Source organism: Neltuma alba, unplaced genomic scaffold (assembly GCF_004799145.2).
Source record: "Neltuma alba isolate B1F8T4 unplaced genomic scaffold, ASM479914v2 tig00003644_pilon, whole genome shotgun sequence".
Classification (NCBI taxonomy): domain Eukaryota; kingdom Viridiplantae; phylum Streptophyta; class Magnoliopsida; order Fabales; family Fabaceae; genus Neltuma; species Neltuma alba.
The window spans coordinates 35,314-56,903 of record NW_021633369.1 but is presented as its reverse complement, the minus strand read 5'-3'; the positions used below and the strand labels follow the sequence as shown (position 1 = coordinate 56,903).

At 31.7% G+C, this 21,590-nt stretch overlaps 1 protein-coding gene across 1 annotated transcript; it reads right to left on the bottom strand.

The window, feature by feature from the left end:
* Window positions 1–1,126: 1,126 nt before the first annotated feature.
* On the bottom strand, window positions 1,127–19,674 carry LOC114742107 (protein DETOXIFICATION 41). The gene is made up of 9 exons (XM_028930374.1): window positions 19,669–19,674; window positions 5,445–5,793; window positions 4,004–4,548; window positions 3,391–3,477; window positions 3,205–3,261; window positions 2,880–3,118; window positions 2,352–2,470; window positions 1,940–2,026; window positions 1,127–1,352 (listed from the first exon to the last, which is right to left on the bottom strand). The coding sequence occupies exons 2-9, from the start codon at window positions 5,766–5,768 to the stop codon at window positions 1,281–1,283; spliced, it is 1,530 nt and encodes a 509-aa protein (XP_028786207.1). The 5' UTR covers window positions 5,769–5,793; window positions 19,669–19,674; the 3' UTR covers window positions 1,127–1,280.
* Between the last annotated feature and the right edge of the window lie 1,916 nt (window positions 19,675–21,590).

The following is a 21,590-nucleotide window of genomic DNA, read 5'->3' as shown; positions in this document are numbered from 1 at the left end:
ATAAATTAAATGAAGGGTCAGGCCATTCAATGTTGGGCATCCCTTTGGGCCTGAGTACAAAGCGGGTGACTTTTTGATGGGCCTAAGCATTCATTGTTGCCCACATAGAGGTAGAGCGTCGGCTATTTTTGTTCTAAACAGAAATTAAATTTTTTTTTTGAATCTCAAATTGTTATTCTACCTAAAATTAGATGTAACAATCGATGACATTAATTGGATGGTTAAAAAAATATATGTTTCAAATGATAGTTTTGTGACTCTCTTGTTTAAAAAAAAGAATAAATCTGATTATTAATAATCCTTGTTTGTCATCTGGATTTTGGTTAATAATAAATTTTCATTAGTAAAACCAAAAGAATGAACAGCTTTGTTGGTCATTGTCTACTTAGAGAGTGTTAGGGTGAAAATCAAACTATGATCTTAAAAATAATTTTAGTCATTTTACAGTGTTATAAAGTAAATATGTGAGAAAAGTTTTGTTTCGACTAATGTAAAAATATTTTTTGAAAGTACTTTTAGGGTGATCTAAACACCTCCCTAAAGATGTTGGTATATTTTTTTTTAAAAAAAAGAGCAAAATATACTAATTACTTCTCAGTTTTGTCTTAGTTACACAACAGGAAAAAATTTCAATTCAGAATCGAGAAAGGGATGAAACTACCCAGAAATAAAATTAACAAAATCCTTGTTTTTAATAAATTTTTTTTAGTTTAGATGTTGTACCTGTTCATCATTCGTCTTCTCCTTTTGCTAATTTTACGTTTTATTGCTCTTCTTTTATTATGTACATCTTTTTTTTTCCCTTATTAATATCATTTGATCTTTTATCAAAAAAGAAAATGTTACTTTTAGCGCTGCCATTGGTTTTTCCAACCTCTCTTTCTCGATGGAACACTTTATTTCCTTTCATTTTCTAAGTAAAATTCGTGTAACTATAAAAATAATAATATAATTGAGAAATTTAGTACACTGAGGGGTAAAATAGTAAATAAAATTCGTTTCAATATAAACTTTAAGTAAAAATTATGTTTTCATAATTTTTTAGAATATTTCTAACAATATTAATATGTTTTCATAATTTTTTTAGAATATTTCTAACAATATTAGCATATTGAACTAAACTATATTTTTAAAATAGAGAGGAACTGTGTAATTATAGCAAACTAGAATGTTGTGAGAGTAATAAAATCATCCAATCAACGAACACCATCCAAAAATTAATTGGTATATTCAAAAAAATACATTAATTATAACAAAGATTAAGATGAAAATCGTAGCCGCTATATATCATCAATCAAATCCAATTTTTCTTCTTCTTCTGATCTCTTCACTCGAGTAACTGCCTTTTCAACCTATAAAAAAAAAATAATGCTAACAATTTTTACATAGAAAATTTTGAGTTTAAAGAGGACATGCATGCATAAATATACATTTAGTGACAAGAAAATCATGCATATCTATGTGAGCGAACATGGAAAATTATGCATAAAATTAATTTAAACAGGAAACGTTAGTTAAGAATTATGGACTTAAGCCACCTAGTATTATTTATAATTTTTTTTATGACAATATGGTAGTGGTGGTGTTGGTAATGGGCATGATAAATACTATTTCCGATGCGAGCTAATTGACTTATTTGAGTAGATTAAGAAAACTAGTTAAGTTAGTTATTTGTAATAAATATGATGCTATATTTTTTGAAATATTCTTGTCAATTAAGTGTATTAGCTGGAACTATCATTATTACAAAGACTACCTTATGAAAAATGAATAAATATAAGAGCCAAAATGAATTAGAGTCTTATATTTAGAAACAAAATAAAAGTTAAATGAACTTTTAAGGACTGGAGGTAGTAATTAATTTCTTTTGGATAAAATAAATAAATAAAAATGTTATAAATGTGTGAGTAAGGCCTCTTTGATGAGAATTGTATAATACCTCAACATTCCAATTTGTTCTGGCGGTAAGTATGATAAGAATCGCAGTCTGAAAAAATATACCGGCGATCATGCCCCACCACATGCCCTAATTAACACATAATCAAAGCCAAAATTAAAAACAAAATACCGAATAATTAAGAATAATTAATAATTGAATCAGAAAGAAATGGACATTGCCGTTAATATCCAGCGTATTTGATTTAGATGATTTAAATGTCATGTTTTTATTTTATTTTTTATTACTAATCATTACATTTTTGTTTTGCAAAAATCTACAGTTAAAAATTTATAACCCTTTATGTTTTGCTTCTTTCAAATTTTAAAAAAGATATATAAATGCTCTAGGCTAATCAAATAAATTAAATCTGAAAATTAAAGTTATTGCCCAAAAAATAAAAGTTTGAACTTACTGCTACTCCCAAACTGGTCTTGAAGCCAAGAACAATGCCAATGGGAAGACCAATCACATAATAACAAACCAAATTTACATAAGCCACTGCACCCTGCCATCCACTTCCAATTGCAACTCCTATATCACAGCACAATACATTAATTAATTAAAGCACTTATCATGTAATATAATTAGAATAAAATATCAAATTTTACAAAAAACTCGCCTGTAATTTTTTTTTTTGGTAAAAAAAATCCCACAAATATAGATATATAAACAGTAAAACTACACTAGCTCAAATAGCATGGAGTTTCCTAAAACCACGTAAAAAAAGTGCTTTCATACAAATGGAAACAAAACTTTTCTTAAATACTTATTTTGAACATCCCGTAAAATCACTTTTAAAAGCTAATCCAAACACCTTAGCTTAACTAATGCATGGTCTCAAGTTTAAGACCCGAGAGACTCATTATCGTCCTTGTAATCATACCGTACCTGCTGTCCGACTCAACTGAGATTAGTAATTGAAATGGTAATTGAGGGTTACCTGAGAGTATAGGTTGAATGCCATTCAAAAGGACCGAGATGGCAAGCAAAGGGGTGAGATTGGAGACAGCGTGAATGACAGCAGTATTAGTAGTGAAGAGTTTGCTCATTTCAACCCTAAATATCAGAATTAGTGCGCAGAAAACTATGCTTATCGCCAAGCTTGTGCCGTTCACCACTATCACTGCGAATCTTGCCAGTTTTGGATGAGCTGCTCCCAGTTCATTACTCACTCTTACACTGAAAATTCATAAATCTATACATTAACTAGAGAACCATTAATCTCACCCAAAAAATTCATAAATTCAGATTCTTCTTCAACAAACCTGGTGGCTGCGCACAGACCTAGCATGAAGTTCATGTCCCAGTTCCAGTAGTTCATACTGAAAGTTCAAGGTGTTCATCAGGTACTGCACAATTTCTTGAATTCTCAATGAAATGAAGGGGAAAAGAGAAGAGCTTTCTTTTTGTTTTGTTTTGGGGTTTGGAGTTTGAAGGAAATTAAACCATACCATATGGAAATAGAATCCAGTGAAACCGTTGGGTTTGGTAGAAGTCCCGATAAGAGCACTAATCCCTGGCTGTACCATATCTCCAAACTGCATTCACAATCAAATAAAAGCTATAAATGTTAGATTCATAGAGCAATAATTCAGATATCTATCAACTTTGTCATTATATTCCATCATTTATTGCGTTAAATGGGTCCATGCAATCTTAAAAGTTAGAAGAACAAAGACATAAATATGACAAACTAAGTGTATGTTCATGGTAGCAACCTTAAAACATGGTTTTGACAAAAAACAACAAACCTATTGCATATATGTATAAAAAAAAAAAGAAGTCAGTTTTAGAGGTGATCAAGAGCATAAGATAAAACAAACTGTCAATCTTTTTTCAATATTTAAAATGTAAGTCTCATGTTTTCACAGAGTCTAAGATAACTTATACTGTTTATGACTTATAAATAGCGTGACTTTCTATAAATTTAACTATATATATAGATATCAACTTAAAACCCTAAAGGCTATATGCTCATAGAAATTCTAAGTAGCTTGCATCCTCCAAAACTAAATAGCCAGCCTAAGAAATTCTAATATATTCCATGAAGGGATAGATACATACGCAAGCATAACAGCAGAAGCAGCGGTGAGTTTAAAGTAAGGCCAGATTCCAGAGAAGGCTTTTATGGAGAACCCGGGCCAAGTCTCTTTACAAGATGGGCTAAAAACAATGTAAAGCCCATTGATCAACACAAAAAGCCACCAAGAAAAGCTAAGAGTCAAAGCAGCCCCAAGAAGGCCAAGGCCCCAAACATAAACCACAAGCCAAGAGAGCAATATGTGCAGCAAGAACACTCCCACAGACATATAGGCCAATGGGTTCACTATGTTTTGGGCCTGCAAGAACCTTTGCATCGGGCAGCTCAATGCAAATGCATATAACTGAGGGATGATCCCATGGGCAAAGACTTGGCCTTGTTCGGCTATGTCTTCGGCCTGGCCCATGGCCTTGAGAATTGGGCCTGAAAACCAGTACAAGAATGTGAGTAGAAATGCTGCTCCTAAGTGCAATACAATTGCTCTTTGGCATATAATGCCCAGTGCTTTGTATCTCTTAGCTCCATATGCTTGTCCACATACCGTTTGCACTGCACTAGCCATACCTATCTGCAAAATACATGTCATCCTAGTATCAAAATTTATTAAAAAAAAGAAAAATGCTATCACTTCTTGAGTATTAAAAAAATAATTATTAAAAAGTTCTAGTGACAATGGAGTAGCCTGCAATAAAGTAATAAATGAAATCTGTTCACTCATCATTTGGACTCATTGGTAATCATCTTTTTCTTGAGATTTCATTATATTTCTCCCTTTATAAAACATCTACAGGTGAAACTAAAAAAATTATATTTAAATTTATATATATTTGAATCCGCCAATGATCCCATGACCTAGTGATATGTAAACTCATGTGACAGGTTCGATGGCACTTATAATTTTTAGTTCACCAGTGTCTATTTCTTTAAATGGAAAAAATAATATGTCTGAAATCAAAGTATCACTTTTTCCCTCTTCTTTTAATATCTAGAGATAAAGGAAACTCGCACATGCCACATGCTCACAAAGGAGCATGGGCCACTTTGGGGTGGAACTCGCAATTTCTTTAAGCTAAGCATTTATTGCTTCGGAAAATGTTTGAGGCATTTATGAATTTTGTTGTCCTGTATATAGGAACAGGATAATTGTATAATTAAAGAAATAATACATGAATTTCTAAAAAAGAATGTTCTACTACAAGGGTATAATAAAGAAATAATACTTATGATTTTCTAATAAAAGACAGACTAAGTAAAACACTAAAATTCATTTTAAAAGCGAGAGATTTAAAAAACAAAGAAAGGGAGAGATTGTTAATTCACTAATTCTATCTGCAAAAAAGAAATTTAACTCTACCAACATTTAAACCGAACTTCAAAGTCCCATTAGTAAGAGAATATTAATCTTTCACTAAATATATACATATCTATATGTTCGTGATTATATAAAAAAATCACCAAACGTACCATGATCCCATAAGCAAGACCTTGAATTCCAACACTGGCAATGGAGGCTCCGGCGAGAGCGACGGTGCCGAGGTCGCCGGTGAACTTGAGAGTGGCAAAGGTGAGCATGTAAGTGAACAAAGAAACCACTATGGAAGCCCCAGAGAGATGCCACAAAATCTTAGACTCCCACCCCACAAGCCTCACCCACCCTCCCAATCTTATCCCCCCTTTCTCCAGCATCTCCTCCACCTCGTCCCCTGACATTCTCGTGCCGGCCGCCACCACCGCGGCCCCGGCCCCATTCTGCTGCTGTATCAGTGGCTCCCTCTCTGTCGAACCCATGCTACCTCGATCTATCTCTTGCTCACTCACTAACTCGCCTTCGAAAAAAACCCCCAGATATCTTACCGATGAGATCAGATTCAGATGTCTGTGTTTTAAGTTATTTCTCTGCACTGTGGTTATTTATAAAGCCACATATCTATTAATAATTTGCTAATGATCATTATGGGTTTCTTTTTCAAATTTACAAAAGTAATATTTTAAAAAGCACTATTATTAACGCTATGTCCACCATGCTTAATTTAGTTAGAGTCATCATCTGTCAGTCTTTGCCTCGTGACTACTGGTAGTTAGAGCTACCTGCCAAAATTTTCCCACGTGCTAAAAAAAAACTTTACATTCTGTATAGAATAAAAATCTAGTCAATTAAAAACCAATAAAAATGATTGTAATTCCTCATAATATTTTATCATCTCTAATAGAGTATCATTTTGATATTGTACATGTATTTTTAGTTTTATTATAAATCTATGTGTTTGGCTTTAATTAAATTGTTTTTGATTATATTATTATATTAATTTATCATATATCAAATAATTATTGGAATCTGTAACTTCGAGTATAATTGAAATAATTTTCTTTCTTTTTTTCTTTCTCTTTTTCTGTGTTTTTCCCGCTTCAACTTGAAGGACAAATAAATAACTAGCCAACAAGCTCTACGTCCAACGCTGGAACAAACACATCGAGTCTTGAGAGAGGCTCGGAAGTCGGAATTAGTGTTTTGTGCTTTCAATAAAGTTTGTCGCCGCTCGCCAACACTTCAATACTCTTTTATTGTATTATTATAAATTTCAAAAAACTAATTTGCTCATAATAAAAATTATTCAAAATTAGTTAAAATTAATAAATAAATAAAAATATTTTTTATTTATAAATATACTTCTCTAATAAATTAGAAAAAGATTAAAAAATATGTGAAAAAATTTAATAAGAGAGAACGTGATAAAAGAAAAAATAAATAATTAAAGATAAAACTGAAAGAAACATAGTGTTAAAACAAACTTAAATTACTTCATATATTAAAAGCACTTTTTTATAAATCGAAATAAACTGCTTTATATATTTACTTTGTATTTTATAAAATTATTTCTAATAATTTGATTTCCATCTAAATACCCCCTAAAACTTATAAAATGGATCATAAACTTCCTATAATTTAAAACTTATAAATAAGAGTAGAAAGAGTATTATAAAGCCAAGTTACATTATGAAATCAGCGCGAGAAACATTATTTTAGTACGCAATACTACCTTCAATCCAATCCTTATTATAAAAGTTACATAACTAATTTTAAAATATTAAGAAAATTAAGTAAGTTAGTTATTTGTCACAAATATGTGATGTCCTCCTCAAATGATCTTATTTAATTACTATTCTATTCTTATTTATAAGTCACTTGTAAAATTTTTTCTTAAATATAAGTTATTTGGAGCATAATTAATGAATTTCTAATTTTATTCTTGTTGACTTAATAAATATATAGAGAGAGATAAAGTAGATAAATAAAACAAATATATAAAACATAGTTTTAATACTTTTGCTTTAATAATAATACATATAAAAAATTATTAATTTAATATATTTCTTAATTTATAGGGACAACGGAGTATGAATAGGAACACATGCACATTGAAGTACATGTGGGCCCTCTTACAATTAGCAGTTGAAGTATTAGTGGCAACCAAGTGGACTATGGAGGTCTGTCTCTGTATAGGACAAAAATGCCCCAGTTTCGGCGCCATCTACTTTTCTCACAGCGTGGTTTCATAAACTGAATTTTTAGTTGGTAACAAGCATTACCGTTGACTGGCGTGCCTGCTTCAACAAAAATCCTCCTCTCCGACACTCCCCCCCCCCCCTCTCACGCACGTACTCTTTTTATAGTAAACAAGTTAAGGATCCGTCTGGTTTGATGGAATGACTTTCCTTTCATAAAAGTAATTGAAGCATATTTTGTGTATATACTATTATTTCCGGTTCTAATTATAAAATCTTATTTATAATATATAAATGGGATCTTATAAAATAAAAACGGAGAGAGTATATATTCTCATGAACATAGAACATCTTACATTATTAAATACTAGTAGTAACGTTCTATAATGTTGTCTTTAAACCTATTAAAATATTACAATGTGGCCTCTAATAAGGAAAGCAGACCGGTCTGGCGTCATTGAATCGGGATATTTGAAGAAACATCGATCTGAACAACTCCCCCCCCCCCCAAATTAAATTTGAAGAAAACTGAGGGATATTTTGGTAAAAGAAAAAAAAGAAGAGAAGCACTTTAATTAAGACACCTGTCAGGGATTGCGGGTCCCACCTTTATATGCAACACGCATTTGCTTTCCATTAACAGGTCAGGGCTGACATTACAACGTTTTCATAAATAAAGATAGAAAAATGACACTTAATATTAAAATTCTTATTTCGTAACTTAAATAATGAAAAATCTTTTTTGAGCACATATAATCAAATTGAAATTTTAAAATTTGCTAAAAAGATCAAATTATTTTTTATTTAAAAAAAATCAAGCAACCTCATTAGTCAGCCTGTTACCAGAGTTACGATGCTAACAGTTCCAACGGCCGATCAATGACCGGTTGATAGAGCTCTAATGGCCCACAACTATTTTTTTTTAGAGATTTTTTCAAATATGGTAATGCAATTAACAAGTTTTTTTAGAACTATTAACAAGTTTAGTATAACATTTAACAATAGATTTTTTAGAAAATTAAGTAACGTGGTTAACAAGTCATGTAACTATATTAACAACTCTTATAACAAGTTATGTAATGATATTAATAACTATCATAACTACAATGATTGCCTAATAAATAAAAAAATTTTGTTATACAATATTTATAGGGAGTTAATATTAACAAAAAAATACCAACGTTCATAGGGAAATTTTGTTAATGGCGTTATGAGAGTTGTTAATATCATTGCATGACTTGTTCACTGTGTTATTGAAGTTGCAAAAATATCACTTTTTGAATTTTTTGAAAAACCTATTGTTAATTACTATACTAAACTTGCTAATATCGTCAAAGAACTTATTAACTGTGTTATAAGACTTGAAAAATTTTCTATTTATGATACTATGACTAATCTCTCAAAATATAAAAAGCTCTTAAATCACAAGATTAATGGCATTATAAGAGTTGTTAATATAATTACATAACTTATTAACCGTGTTCCTGATGTTGTAAAAAAGTCACTTTTTGAATTTTTTAAAAAACCTGTTATTAACTTTTATACCAAACTTGTTAATAGTTTTAAAGAATTTGTTAATTATGTTAATAGACCTGAAAAAATCCAAAAAAATAAAAGGTATGGTTGGCGGCCTAGTTGAACTTTGGTGGCTGTTTTTGGCACTAAAGCTCTAGCAATCGACTGGCTGGTGAGGGTGTTTTTTTTTCCCCAAAAAAATATAGGGCAATTTAGTCTTTTTAGCAAACTTCAAAATCCCAATTTGGTCATATGAGCTTAAAAGGGAATTTTTATTATTTAGGTGACCAAATGGAGATTTCAATACTCAAGTGTTATTTTTCTGACAAAAAATTGACATTTAATTCCCTCTTTTTTAGTATAACGAATATACTCCCTTTATTATAAGAAATAACTATCAAAATCACATGGTTTAAAGTGTTAGTTAAATTTAGTTAAAAACAGAAAATATAATATATATATATATATATATGAGAGATAATAAGTAAAAATTTAGCGTAAAGAGATAATAAATGAAACTATATTTAATGGGAGTAAAAATTGAAGGATAATTTTAAAATTCCAAATAAAAATAAAAAGAAATTGTTTGTCACACATCACTATGAGAGATTGTTATTGTTTACTTATAAAAAAAATACAAGGGAGTGATATACTGTCACAGAAGACTAATCTTTCTCCAAGTTCATAGGCATAGAGATAACGTCTCTTAATTATGCTTTTTATAGACATAAGAGTTAAGAACTGAATATTCAGAGCTGTCATTTATGTTTATGTAAGTTGACGTCAATTATGGTCAATGACTAGTTGTTTTAGCAGCGACATTACCCTAATACTTGGATGAGCTTTTGAATTTGAACCCGATGTTAATATATTTGTGTGTGCACATGCATTTGATTGTACTATATAAAAAATGAGAATGGAAAAAATATTTAAAAAGAAATAGGTATTCAAAAAACATATAAGGTAGTTGGTCGATCATTAAAAAAAAAGAAAAATAATTCTTGAGGTAATTATAGTTTTTTTTAAATTTTTAATTTGGTATCTATGTGTTTTTTTTCCCTTCTTAAAGCTTTTAATTTTACTCTCTTAACACTATTAATCTATATAACTTTACTCTATTGGCACTGTTAAACTATGAACAAAAATTAATTGTGCTAATAAAGTAAAATTAAATGATTTAATATGGAGAAAAAACTTACAGGTACCAAATTATAAATTGAAGGAAACTATAATATAATATTTAAGACAAGTAGGCCTGTGTTTGTTGGTTGAGGCTTTGTTTTTTTTCCCTCCTTTGATTGAGGACAAAAGATGCGTTTGGTGATTGCAACTTCAGAATTTGTTTTTTTTTTAATTTAAAAAAACCATTCTTGAGGTACTTAAAAGTCTTCTTCAATTTATAATTTAGTATCTATGAGTTTTTTCTCCGTGCTAAATTATTTAACTTTACTTTATTAGCACAATTAGTTTTTGTATATGGTTTAATAATGCTAACAGAGTAAAGTTATAGAGATTAATGGTGCTAAAAGAGTAAAACTAAAAGCTTTAATAAAGAGAAAAACACATAGATACCAAATTAAAAATTAAAGAAAATTATAAGTATCTCAAGAATAGTTTTTTTTGGTCAATATAACCTTGGTCTCTCAAATTTATCATCATTTTGGTTTTAGTCTCTTAAGTTTCAAACTATAAGTTTTGGTGTTTTAAGTTTCTTTTCATTTATAACATTGATCCCTATAATTCAATAAAAATTTTAACCACTTTACCCTTTGAGGGACCAAAACCTATAGTTTGAAACTTAAGGGATCAAAACCAAAATGAGGATAAATTTGAAGAACTGAAAATTATATTAATCTTTTAAAAAAAAAAATCCGAAGTTGCTATCACCAAACCTATCTTTTGTCCTCAAGTAAGCCTCAACCAACTAGCACACCCCTGCTTGTCTTAAAGTTATCTGAACTCTTCTTGTCAATACAATGATTTTGATCCAAGAGCCGAGGCGCGGGATACGTAATTAATTAGGATTATTTTATTTAGATTAGATTATCTAAGTTATCTTTTAATTTGAATTCCCAGCCTCTAACTTACTTGGACGATAATTCGCTGGTGCTACATTAATTTTGGTTCTTAAACCATATGCTTAGATGGAGAGAAAATGAAGCAGGTGGATGCTTCAAAGAAAAAAAATGAAGCAGCTGGAATAAGAAGCTACGGAAAAAATAGGATAGAAAATACATTGTTTTCCCTCTATTTGAACATAACAAAGGAAAATAATAAGGATGCAAAAATGGAGGAGAAAGGTAAGGGGGATATTTTCCTAAATAACACTACTTCCCGTTATAAATATATGAGTTAAATAAAATGTTTACTTAAATTTTAAATATAAGATGTCATTTTATTTTTGTCTCCTAAACTTATAATTATTTTTTAAAAATATCTTTGTTAATTGCACATAGTAAAAGGTTTTCTTACGATAGTAGATACAACTTACAACGCACGTGATTCTAGAGGACATAATATAGACAAATCAGTACATATTTATTATAAATAATTAAACTTAACTAATATTTTTATCCACAAATTAATCATCTAATCTTATATTAAAGGCTTAAAAGAGTTTAAAAAAAAATCTGCATCTACTTTTTTTAAATCTAAAAAAAAACTCCTAAACACCTCCAATCCACATGTCTTAGAATGAAGAACTTTCCAAATTGTCCAGTTAATATGTCTGAAAATGATATTATTCTCTTCTGGGGCCAATGACTTGAAGTGCAAATAAATATGAGTAAAATACATTGACCACTCTTCTAATTTATCTTAATTATAGAAACTCCCCTTCTATTTTGAAAACATATATAAACTTCTCTTATAATTAAAATGTCTGCCATACAAACCTCCTTCATATATTTAATATTCAATTTCTATACATTCAAACTATTAGTTGACCGTTAAATTTGACTTTAAATTATTTTTTTAATCAAAATGCCCTTTCTAACTTAATAATTATTTATACATTTATATTTTTCAAAATTTTTTTATAAAATAAAAAATAATTCTAATATGTATATTTTTAAAATTTATTAATTTTGATCTAAATCATAAAATTTTATAATTTTAATATTTTATCACATTTATTAGAAATTATTTAATTTGATTTCTTTTAAATTGTAAAAGCATATTTCAAATACATAGTTTTTGTTTATTGTAGAGTTTAAATAATACAAGTTTAAAATATTTTATAAATTATTTAAATTTATAATTCAAAATTTTTAAACACATCTTTGTTACAAAAATTTATAAACATGTTTAATCAAAGTATATATATATTTATTAAAAAAATTAGTTAAATTTTTAATCAAGTTTTTAATGTTTGCCTTAAATGAATAAAATTATAATTTAGGAATTTATTAGAATGATGGGTAAAATCGTAAGTAAAATTTATTTTAATACAAATTTCAGTTAAAAATAATGTTTTTAGAATCTTTTTAAAATATTCCTAACGGTGGTAACTTATTAGATTAAACTGTATATTTTTAAAATAAAAAAAAGATCTGTATAATTGATACAAACTAAAAGAATAGTAAGAGTCTTTTGGGCCAATGACTTGAAGTGCCCTGTAAAATGATATTATCCGTATACATGGCCTAATCGAAGCTAGGCCATGTATAATAAATATTGAAGAGGTTCCCACAATTGAGACACACGCACGCATGTTTCCTTTCATAATTGAGCAATAATTTCAGAAGACAAAATGTATAATAAAGTAAAAACACTATTCGTTTCTACCCAAAAAAAAAAAAAAGCAATAACATTCCTCCACCCAACTACCAGTTTTCATGTTGTTTGATGCATATGCATAACTTTTAGATACGATGACTGATGGATTTTGACTCTACTGTTGTTTCTGCTTTATTTTATTTTCATTTTTATGTAAGTGATTCAATAAACTCTGATGTTGATTTTACTATAATCCTCTTTTTCCACATTCAACACCTAAATCCTAGCCTGGTGGTTCATAAAGTCATAATTTCACCTTAACCTGGTCTTTCTTTATTATAATTATTGTTGTTATTATTTGCAATATAATAGAGCATCCGAGGCATCATCATGAATAATTATGATAAATATAACTTATTCATTAAATTATGTAATATATGAAAATTGTTTAGTTAACAATCCATTAGTTTGAAAATGATTATCAAGTGGAGTATTTGAAGCAGATATTTAATATCAGGGTATTTTGGTTAATTAAAACTAAATTTTGCTGCAATCTTGATTATTTAAAGCAATCACGTTTAGTATTTTAACTTTATATAAAATTTTAATTTGGTTCCTTAATTTTGTAAATTGTCTTTTCAGTGCTCTTAACCCTTATAATTTCAATCTTATTAATTAAAAAAATGCCAGCATTGCAATTTTAAACAAGCTAAGAATACATTCTCAAATGTTAAAAAATGCCCGCTGATCATGAGTGAAATGGAAGAAGCATTTGATGGTGAAAAATTTATAACCATGGGTAGAAATTTGAATCATATGAAAAGGGGGGGGGGAGGAAGAAGGATGATGTTTAATTTGGATAAAGGAAGATTCTACAGAGATTTACACTGATGCTGACTGGGCATGTGCAACTGAAAATAGAAAGTCCACCTCAGGGCACTATGCAGTTATTGTACAGAGTAACCATAGTCACATGAAGAAGCCAAAAACAAAAAGTAGAAGTACGAAATATTGCAGAAGCAAAATTAAGGGCTGGGGCTCAAGAGGGTCATGGGGTAGATGTTACTTGAATATGACTTCCCAACAACTCTTCACTGGGACAATAAAGCCGCAATGGCTTTAAACCCTGTACAAAATGAGCGAACAAAACGTGTGAAAAATGATAGCCATAAAAATAAGGCGGAAAGAATTTTGTACTCATACTATATTGGAGGCAGTTGTAATGATTTATAAATAATTTAAAAAATTTACATAATACGAGATAACTATGTAAGAAAAATTTTGTTTCTCTCCCCCAATTCATGCCATATACTGCCTTATTCGTTTATATATGCCGTACCTCTCTCTGTGAATAATACAATAGAGTCTCAGTCCAGAAATCCCCAATTAAGCATACAAAATTAGTGGGATCACTAGATCGGATCACTAATACTACCACACTTGAAGTACAAAGGATTAGAGGTTCATCAGTTTCAGATTACAAAATATAGCAAAGCAATCATGTTCATGAGTAGATCCAGCATCAAGAACACCACAATATGACATGACATGAATGATGATGACATGACTATATGATTTTGCTCACCTAACTAAGCACCTAAGTGGCCCAAGCCTAAATATATTTATTTCATACCTAACAAAAAAGAACTATAAGAGTCCGCGCGATTATGCATGAAATTAACTTTCCCATTAGGTAATGTGGAAACAAAATGCAAGAGGAGCATTATAGATGAAAACATGATGCAGGGTGCCTGTGAAGAAATATTTGTAATTTTCCTTGACGGAGCTGATGAGATAATTACCATCAACCAGGCAAAGAAGGTAGCAAATGATTTTCTGAATGAAACACAAACACCATGAACGTCACAATTATTTATAAGCAACGTAGTCAGCCCGAAAGTATACTTGTCGTCAAAACTATCCGAAGTCTCCTTCCCTGATTAAAACTTTAAAAGGTCCAGTATAATTATTTTGAGGAGCCTAGTTATGAGAAATGCAGTCAAGATTATTTTTTGTGTTGAATCGCCTCATCCTAAAAACTCAAGTATTCCACAAGGATCCATTCTACCAAATGTTGACATTGCAGATGTGGCGAGCAAGAAAAGAAGGTACTGCTGCATCTTTTTGGAAGAACCTTCGAGGTTATCTGCTACACAAAATTCAGAATGTGCCCGGTCTGAACTAGCAAATGGGTTAACAACTTCTGGTAATGTGAACATGGCAAGTGCTAGGAGGGTAAAATCAGAACTGTTAGATGAGGACTGGAAAAGGAGGCTTCAGGTCAAAAAAAAGGGGGGAACTTGAAGGAGGCTATACCTATACCTGTGGGATCATTAGATGGGGTCCATGCCAAACGTGAATAAGTCAAGCAATCAAATGTTGAGTCTGTCAAGCCTTCAAAAGGTAGCAATCTGAAGTTTCTTAATCCTGAATTCATTAAATTTGAACCAGGTCGTGAGAAAAATCAGGAAAGACCCAAAACAACAGAGAATATATCAGATCACATGGGTGGATAGTTGCTACAGGGATCACATAATTATTTATAATAGGTACTGTCTTTGGAATCACTGCCAACTTCGCAATGACAGTTTTGGCTTCAGGTGAAAGCCATGTACTCAGCAGAGTTGAGGAAGTGTGGTTGATGCCTAGGGATGCATGTTAAAAACTCACAAACGACCTCCCATAAGACCTGATGATGACAAGATAACCTTCTCAGCTGATATACAAGAGGATGATTCTTGTGGTTATGACTATGAATTAGGTAGCAATTATGCTTTAACTGTCCATCTATCTGGTTGAGATCAATGCAAAAAGAAGTGATTTCAAAACAACATAAATTTATACCACCTCCAGTCTTTAACATAAGATCTTGTTTGTAACTTAAATCAGAGGTAGTAATAAAAAATTAAGAGTTGGAAATAGATATATATAGAGGTGGATGGGGTGTTGGGGACTTTTTTTTTTGGGTGGGGGGGTTAGCGAGAGTGTTAGATAGTCATGCCACACAGTGGAGGGGGAAAGGGCAGTAATCTAGTGTAATGTCTGGTTAAACCAGACATAATCACCCATCAACTCTAGCTGATAATAGATCAACCTATGACTAAGGACTTGATTAAGCAAGTTTTGAAGAAAAGAAAACATAAATCAAATCTCAATCTCAGAGTGTTAACATATATATATCAGTGAAAAGAGGCATGAGTAACTGAAGGGGAGCTCTGTTGTGTCATTAATCATGAGAGCTTCAGAGGTTGTGCAAGAGTTTGCCATGCCCAGGTTTGATGAATGTATACATGAGGCAAAATAAAAGAAAAAGTTCAAATCTTTCAAGCTTTTCGTCACCTTTTAGAAGAAATTAAATGTTATTGAGAAGGCTAGGCCCCAAGAAAAAAAAAAAAGAAAAAAGAAAAAGAATGTCAACACGAAGGGTGCACCCTAACAGGATAAACAATTCTACCTTTGGTTCAAAATATAAGTATCAAATAATTAAATTACACCATTCAAAAAGTTAAAATGGGTTTAAAACAATAAATATGTAAAAAAAAGAAACTTATTTTTCTATAATACCCTTAGTTATGGGGAGAGTAATTTGAAGAAAGAATGAATGAAAAAAAAAAGATTACAGATACATATAATGAATTAGGGGTAAAAATAAGAAGAATGCATTAAATGATCAGAGATTTGGAAAGTTAATTTCATGCATAATCGCGCGGACTCTATTACTTTTGGAAAATGGTGTACAGCCCATCAAGAACATTTCTCCTAAAAGTTGCACAGCTTCATTCACTCTATTACTTTTGGAAAGTGCATGTATCAGGGTCTGGTATATCACCGAACTTGGAACACAACCATGCTTTGCCATGTCTCGTAGAAGTGAGCAAGCTGAATCCACCTCATTAATCATACACAATGCTTTCATCAGCACTCCAAACGTGTAGACAGTTAGAGAAATTCCTGTGCTTAACATGTCATAGAAAACATTTGGTGCGACTTGGGGACAATTTCTGGAAACCAGTATATCTAATACAACATTATATGTCCTAAATGTAGGCTCACATGAATACACACTCTTCATATCTAACAAAAGCTTTGTAGCTTGCCCAGGCAACCCAGCTCTTTCATAGTGTTTCATAATCAAAAGAAAAAGTGATTCTTTAAAGACAATTCTTTCTTCTTTCATCTGCAATAACAACCTGTCTATGATTTTAAACTCACCAGCTGCACCAAGCTTACCAAATAAAATGTAGTATACATCATAGGAATGACAATATCCACTCTGGGAACCTGCCCATTCGAATATCTCCGTTGACGTGGATATGTCAAGTGCGAGCTCCAGCAATTTGCAAAGCTGAACTGGACTAATTCGATTAAGAGACCTTCGAAGCTGCTTAAGATTGAAAGGTTTAAGCAATCTCTCCCATTCGGTCTCATTGTCAGACCCATTATCGTTCAAGACTATATTATTCCCATGTGTATTGACTGCAGTTGAGCAAATTGCTAAAGAATGGATTCTGAACAAAACCTGAGTACTTTCACATACATGGGTTGGGACTCTTAATGTTCTCAACATCAATTTTTAATAAAGGGTTTATAAATTAAATCAAAGAAACTAACCCAATGGAAGGAGGGAAACCTCTTCGTGTCAAATAAGGACAGCTGATAACAGAATTCGCTAATGGACACCTCAAACCATGATCTGAATTGTAATGAAACCCGTTATGGAACCCTAAAATTGGTGAAGCCAGAGCACAATATAAACGGTAAAAAGACAACATCCCCTGCTTGGATGTGAAATTTTGGAGTTGATTCGATGCAATGGAAATGGTCGGGTATCTCAATCATTTGATTGGCTTCTCAGCATTTCGAAGCTTCCAATATGAACAGGACACACTGCTTCAGTGTTTCGTGGAAATGGTTCACTGTTTATAGAAACCAGGAAGAAAGAAGAGCAGCATGAAGAGATCCTAATTGGAAAAACAACAAGTTAAACACTCTTTATGTTGACCGCATTTCAGATGCAGCTATTTTTTTATTTTCTATTTTTATTGAGAAAATACCATACATTAAATAAGTTAAATATTATGTTTTTATAAAATGTGTAAAAAACTTAAAATTCAACATAACAAATACTCCCTCCGTTCCTTATTATAAGAGACATTTGGTGCTTATGGCATGTTCCTATATATAAGAGACACTTAAAAGTTGTCTCTACTTTTTTGTATTGATTTCCTATTTTACCCATATTTATTGTCTCCAACTCACACTCTCTCTCCCTCCCACTTCTCTTTCTTTCAATAATTTAATTGTTCTCTCTCATGCTCTCTCTCCTTATTAATGAGGGTATTTTTGGGAAAAAAATTATATTTTTTACACATTAATTGTTCTTAACTAATTTTAACTACTTTTTTGATCAACGTAATTCGGTTATTTGTCTCTTATAATAAGGAACGGAGGGAGTAACAATCATTGTAAGGAAGTAAAGATAATAATTAGTTTGACTCAATTAATTCCTCACTCCTCAAATAGGTTGATGAGCATTTGGTTTTTCAAGTCGGATATGTTCATTAACCAAATAACGAATAACTAAATTGTCTCTAACACTATGTTTGGTACGGGATTTTTGGAGGGGAGGGGAGGGGAGTTGCTCCCCTCCCCTCGTTTGGCTGGTGTAATTTTTTAGGAGGAGAGGGGAGCCCCTCCCCTTCCCTCGTTTGGTTAAGATGTTTTTTAAAGAGGGAAGGGATTCTTCTCCTCTCCTCTCCTCTTCCCTTCTAGCCTCTCCTCCAAAAGTGAGGTTTTTTGGAGGGAAGATGAGAGATAATATTTTAATTCTTTATATACTCTTTTGATTTGTTAACCTCTAATCAGTTGTAAACATTTCTACATAAGAGAGTTTTCTTGAGCATCTAACAAGAGGTTATTAAGATAATTGTCTCCAAAATTAGTGAGCATTTGTAAACTTTTTTTTTTCTTCTTCTAATTCCAAGAGGTTGTTGGTATTTTTTTTTACCTTCAAGGTTTTTTCTCTGATTGAAATCTATCACTCGTAACTTTTTATCTTGATATTCTATAAGTGTGTGACTATGTCTTGTAAATCAAAATTGGTGAATTGTATTATATATATAGTTATATCTTAGCAAAATAAAAAAGTGAGAAAATTCATTTAAATTTTGAGGTTAAAATAGTCAATTTTTTATTGGAACAAAATAAGGTATTACTCCTCCGGTCCTTATTATAAAACTCAATTTGATTTTTTATTTGGTCCTAATTATAAGACCCAATCCATTTTGTCTCTTATATTTATGTATTTTTTTCCAACATAATCCTTATAATAATGATAGTTTTAGCCAATATACTTAATTAGCAAGGATATTTTAGGAATGACAACACTTATTTATTATAAATAACCAACTTAACTTATTTTCTTAATCTTCTCAAATAAGTCAATTGGGTCTTATAATTAGGACCGGAGGAGTATTAAAATTACTTCCTCCTCCCTTCCCCTCTGATCAATCCAAACAGGAGATCAATCTCTTTCCTCCCTTCCTCCTCCCTCCCCACCTCTTCCCTCCATCGAACCAAACACAGCGTAAAGTACACGCCGAACACAAACCGAATCAATATATCTATTAATTCTCTTCCACTCAAGCTGATGCTTTTAGACGGCTCAATCATGGCTCCACACTCAAAACACTGTTCACAAGAGATTCATGGCTCAATACTAAAAAAAAAAAAGGCTTTGGGCTCCGTTGTCAGCTGCACAGTTCATTAATTATTCATATGGCTTGGTGCCGGCTATCAAACTAGGAAGTTAAGGAGCCCCCGAAATCTCTATCACTTTTTTTGTTGTCCACAAAGCTTTCCTATCACACTTCAAATTCAAATTTCAAAATTCTCATCTCTCCACTTTCTCTCTCTCTTTTTTTCTTCCTCCGTATCTCTGTCTTTTTTTGACACATCTCCTCCATATCTGTGTCACTTTTACGGTTTTATTCTGTTAATTTTTTCCTTCAAATTTCAAAACACCTCTCTAGATTTCATCCTTATCTGTCCTCTTCAAATCTCATGCATCCCTCTCTCCATACATTCTCATTCTTCCTTTACAATTTGCAAGTTTACCCTAAAAGAAGCATGGACGACGTCTAAAAATTCCTTCTTTTCCCAACCAGGATTTTTTTTCCCCTCATCTCCTTATGGCTTTAGCTTTTCACTTTCTCTCATGCTACAAAATTCCTTCTTTTCCAAACCAGGTTCAATGTTATGGCTTCCAACTCTCCTTGCTGGTGAACGGTGGAAGAAAATGATGAGGGTGAGGAACAAAAGAGGCAAATTTGTTGGTGATCATTGAAAAAGATGGGGTTGAGTTCGCAAGGCTTCTGTTCTGGTTTGGCCGACTGTGATGCTGGACATGAATAGTAAAGGTCGCCAATGTTGGTTACGGTGAAGGAGATAGGTGAGGTGGATGTAGATGGTGATGAGGAACGGAGAAAGAGGATGACGTTGATGGAAGAACAGAGTCCGGGTTCATTGAGGCCAACGTCGTGAGGTTTTGGCTGACTGTCTAAGCAAAGGGGAGTATCAGATCTCCTTAAACCAATCGGTAAGTTTCATGCCCTGGAGCAAAATAGTGCGAAGACAAAGTGTTTCTTTGATTCAGATTATTATTTTCTTCTCCGATTCAGATTTCTCCTCTGCTGTTTCAGTCTCATTGAAAAGTAGTAAATTATTGAGTCAAGGTAACCATTTCCTATTGCCAGTACTCTTTAATGATTTTCTATTTTTGGGTTAAATCCATGTTGAAGCAGAGTAAGAAGGCACCTTTGGAGTGAGATAAGCCATCTATTCTGCTCTTTATATAGTTTTTTCACCAATAAGGTGGGCCTAATCTCTGTTCTTTCTGGAAGATAAACAGGAGCAAAGAATGAAGATGACTATGAGCAGCGGTGGATGGGAATATATTGGTCAGACATCCGCTCACTGTATATTGTAGGTATCTATTATCTAATCATCGTCTTCATTTTAATCACTTTGCATATGGTATTTTTGTTGCCCTGTAGCTTTCTTTTTATTATAATTCTTGCATATATTCCATTGCATGAAAATAATGAACATACAAGTTCGGGGGGTGGGGACATCTTTCCAATCGTGGGCTTTAATGAACATACAAGTTCTTTTCTTCCGAAATACTTCGTGTCATTTAATTTTTTTTATTTAAGTATTACTTATTTTTGTTGTTTTCCTAGAAGTTTTTTTTTTCAACATGAATATTAAGTTTATGTTTCATTTAAATTATATTTAGAAAGTAATTTTTATCTTTACAAAAATAAAAGTTTTTCTAATTAGCTTTTGTAACTGTTGAAAATGAATCACATAATTTATATGAATATATTTTGGACATCATTAGAAATTTTTATCTTGGTTAGAGAAGCTCCCCGTGCAACGCACGGGAGAAGCACATTCTAGTTGAATAGGATAACAGAATCAATCCGTTATTCAGTTAGTTCGGTTTGAGTGCCTTGTGGAAATCAGGCCCTGTTTTAAGTAAAAGAAATGCAGAGTATACCTCCTCAACGGGAATGGCAAGGAAAACACGAATCCAAAGCACTAGGTGTAGATAAGGAGGAAATCAGTAATATAATCAATGCTACAGATCCTACACGCAAGGCAGAGAAAGACAATTCCTCAATAAATAATAAATTTCAAGCATGAGTGAACCAAAAATGATAAAGTATGGTCAGAAAAAAATTCAGGCTTCGTCTCACAAACACATATGGGGAAAAAAATTCCCATCAATTCAGCAGAGATTTACAGAAGAGATGAAAGCGAACCCTACCGGAGCAGGAGCATCATCAGAGAATTGAGGGTAAACATTGGGGA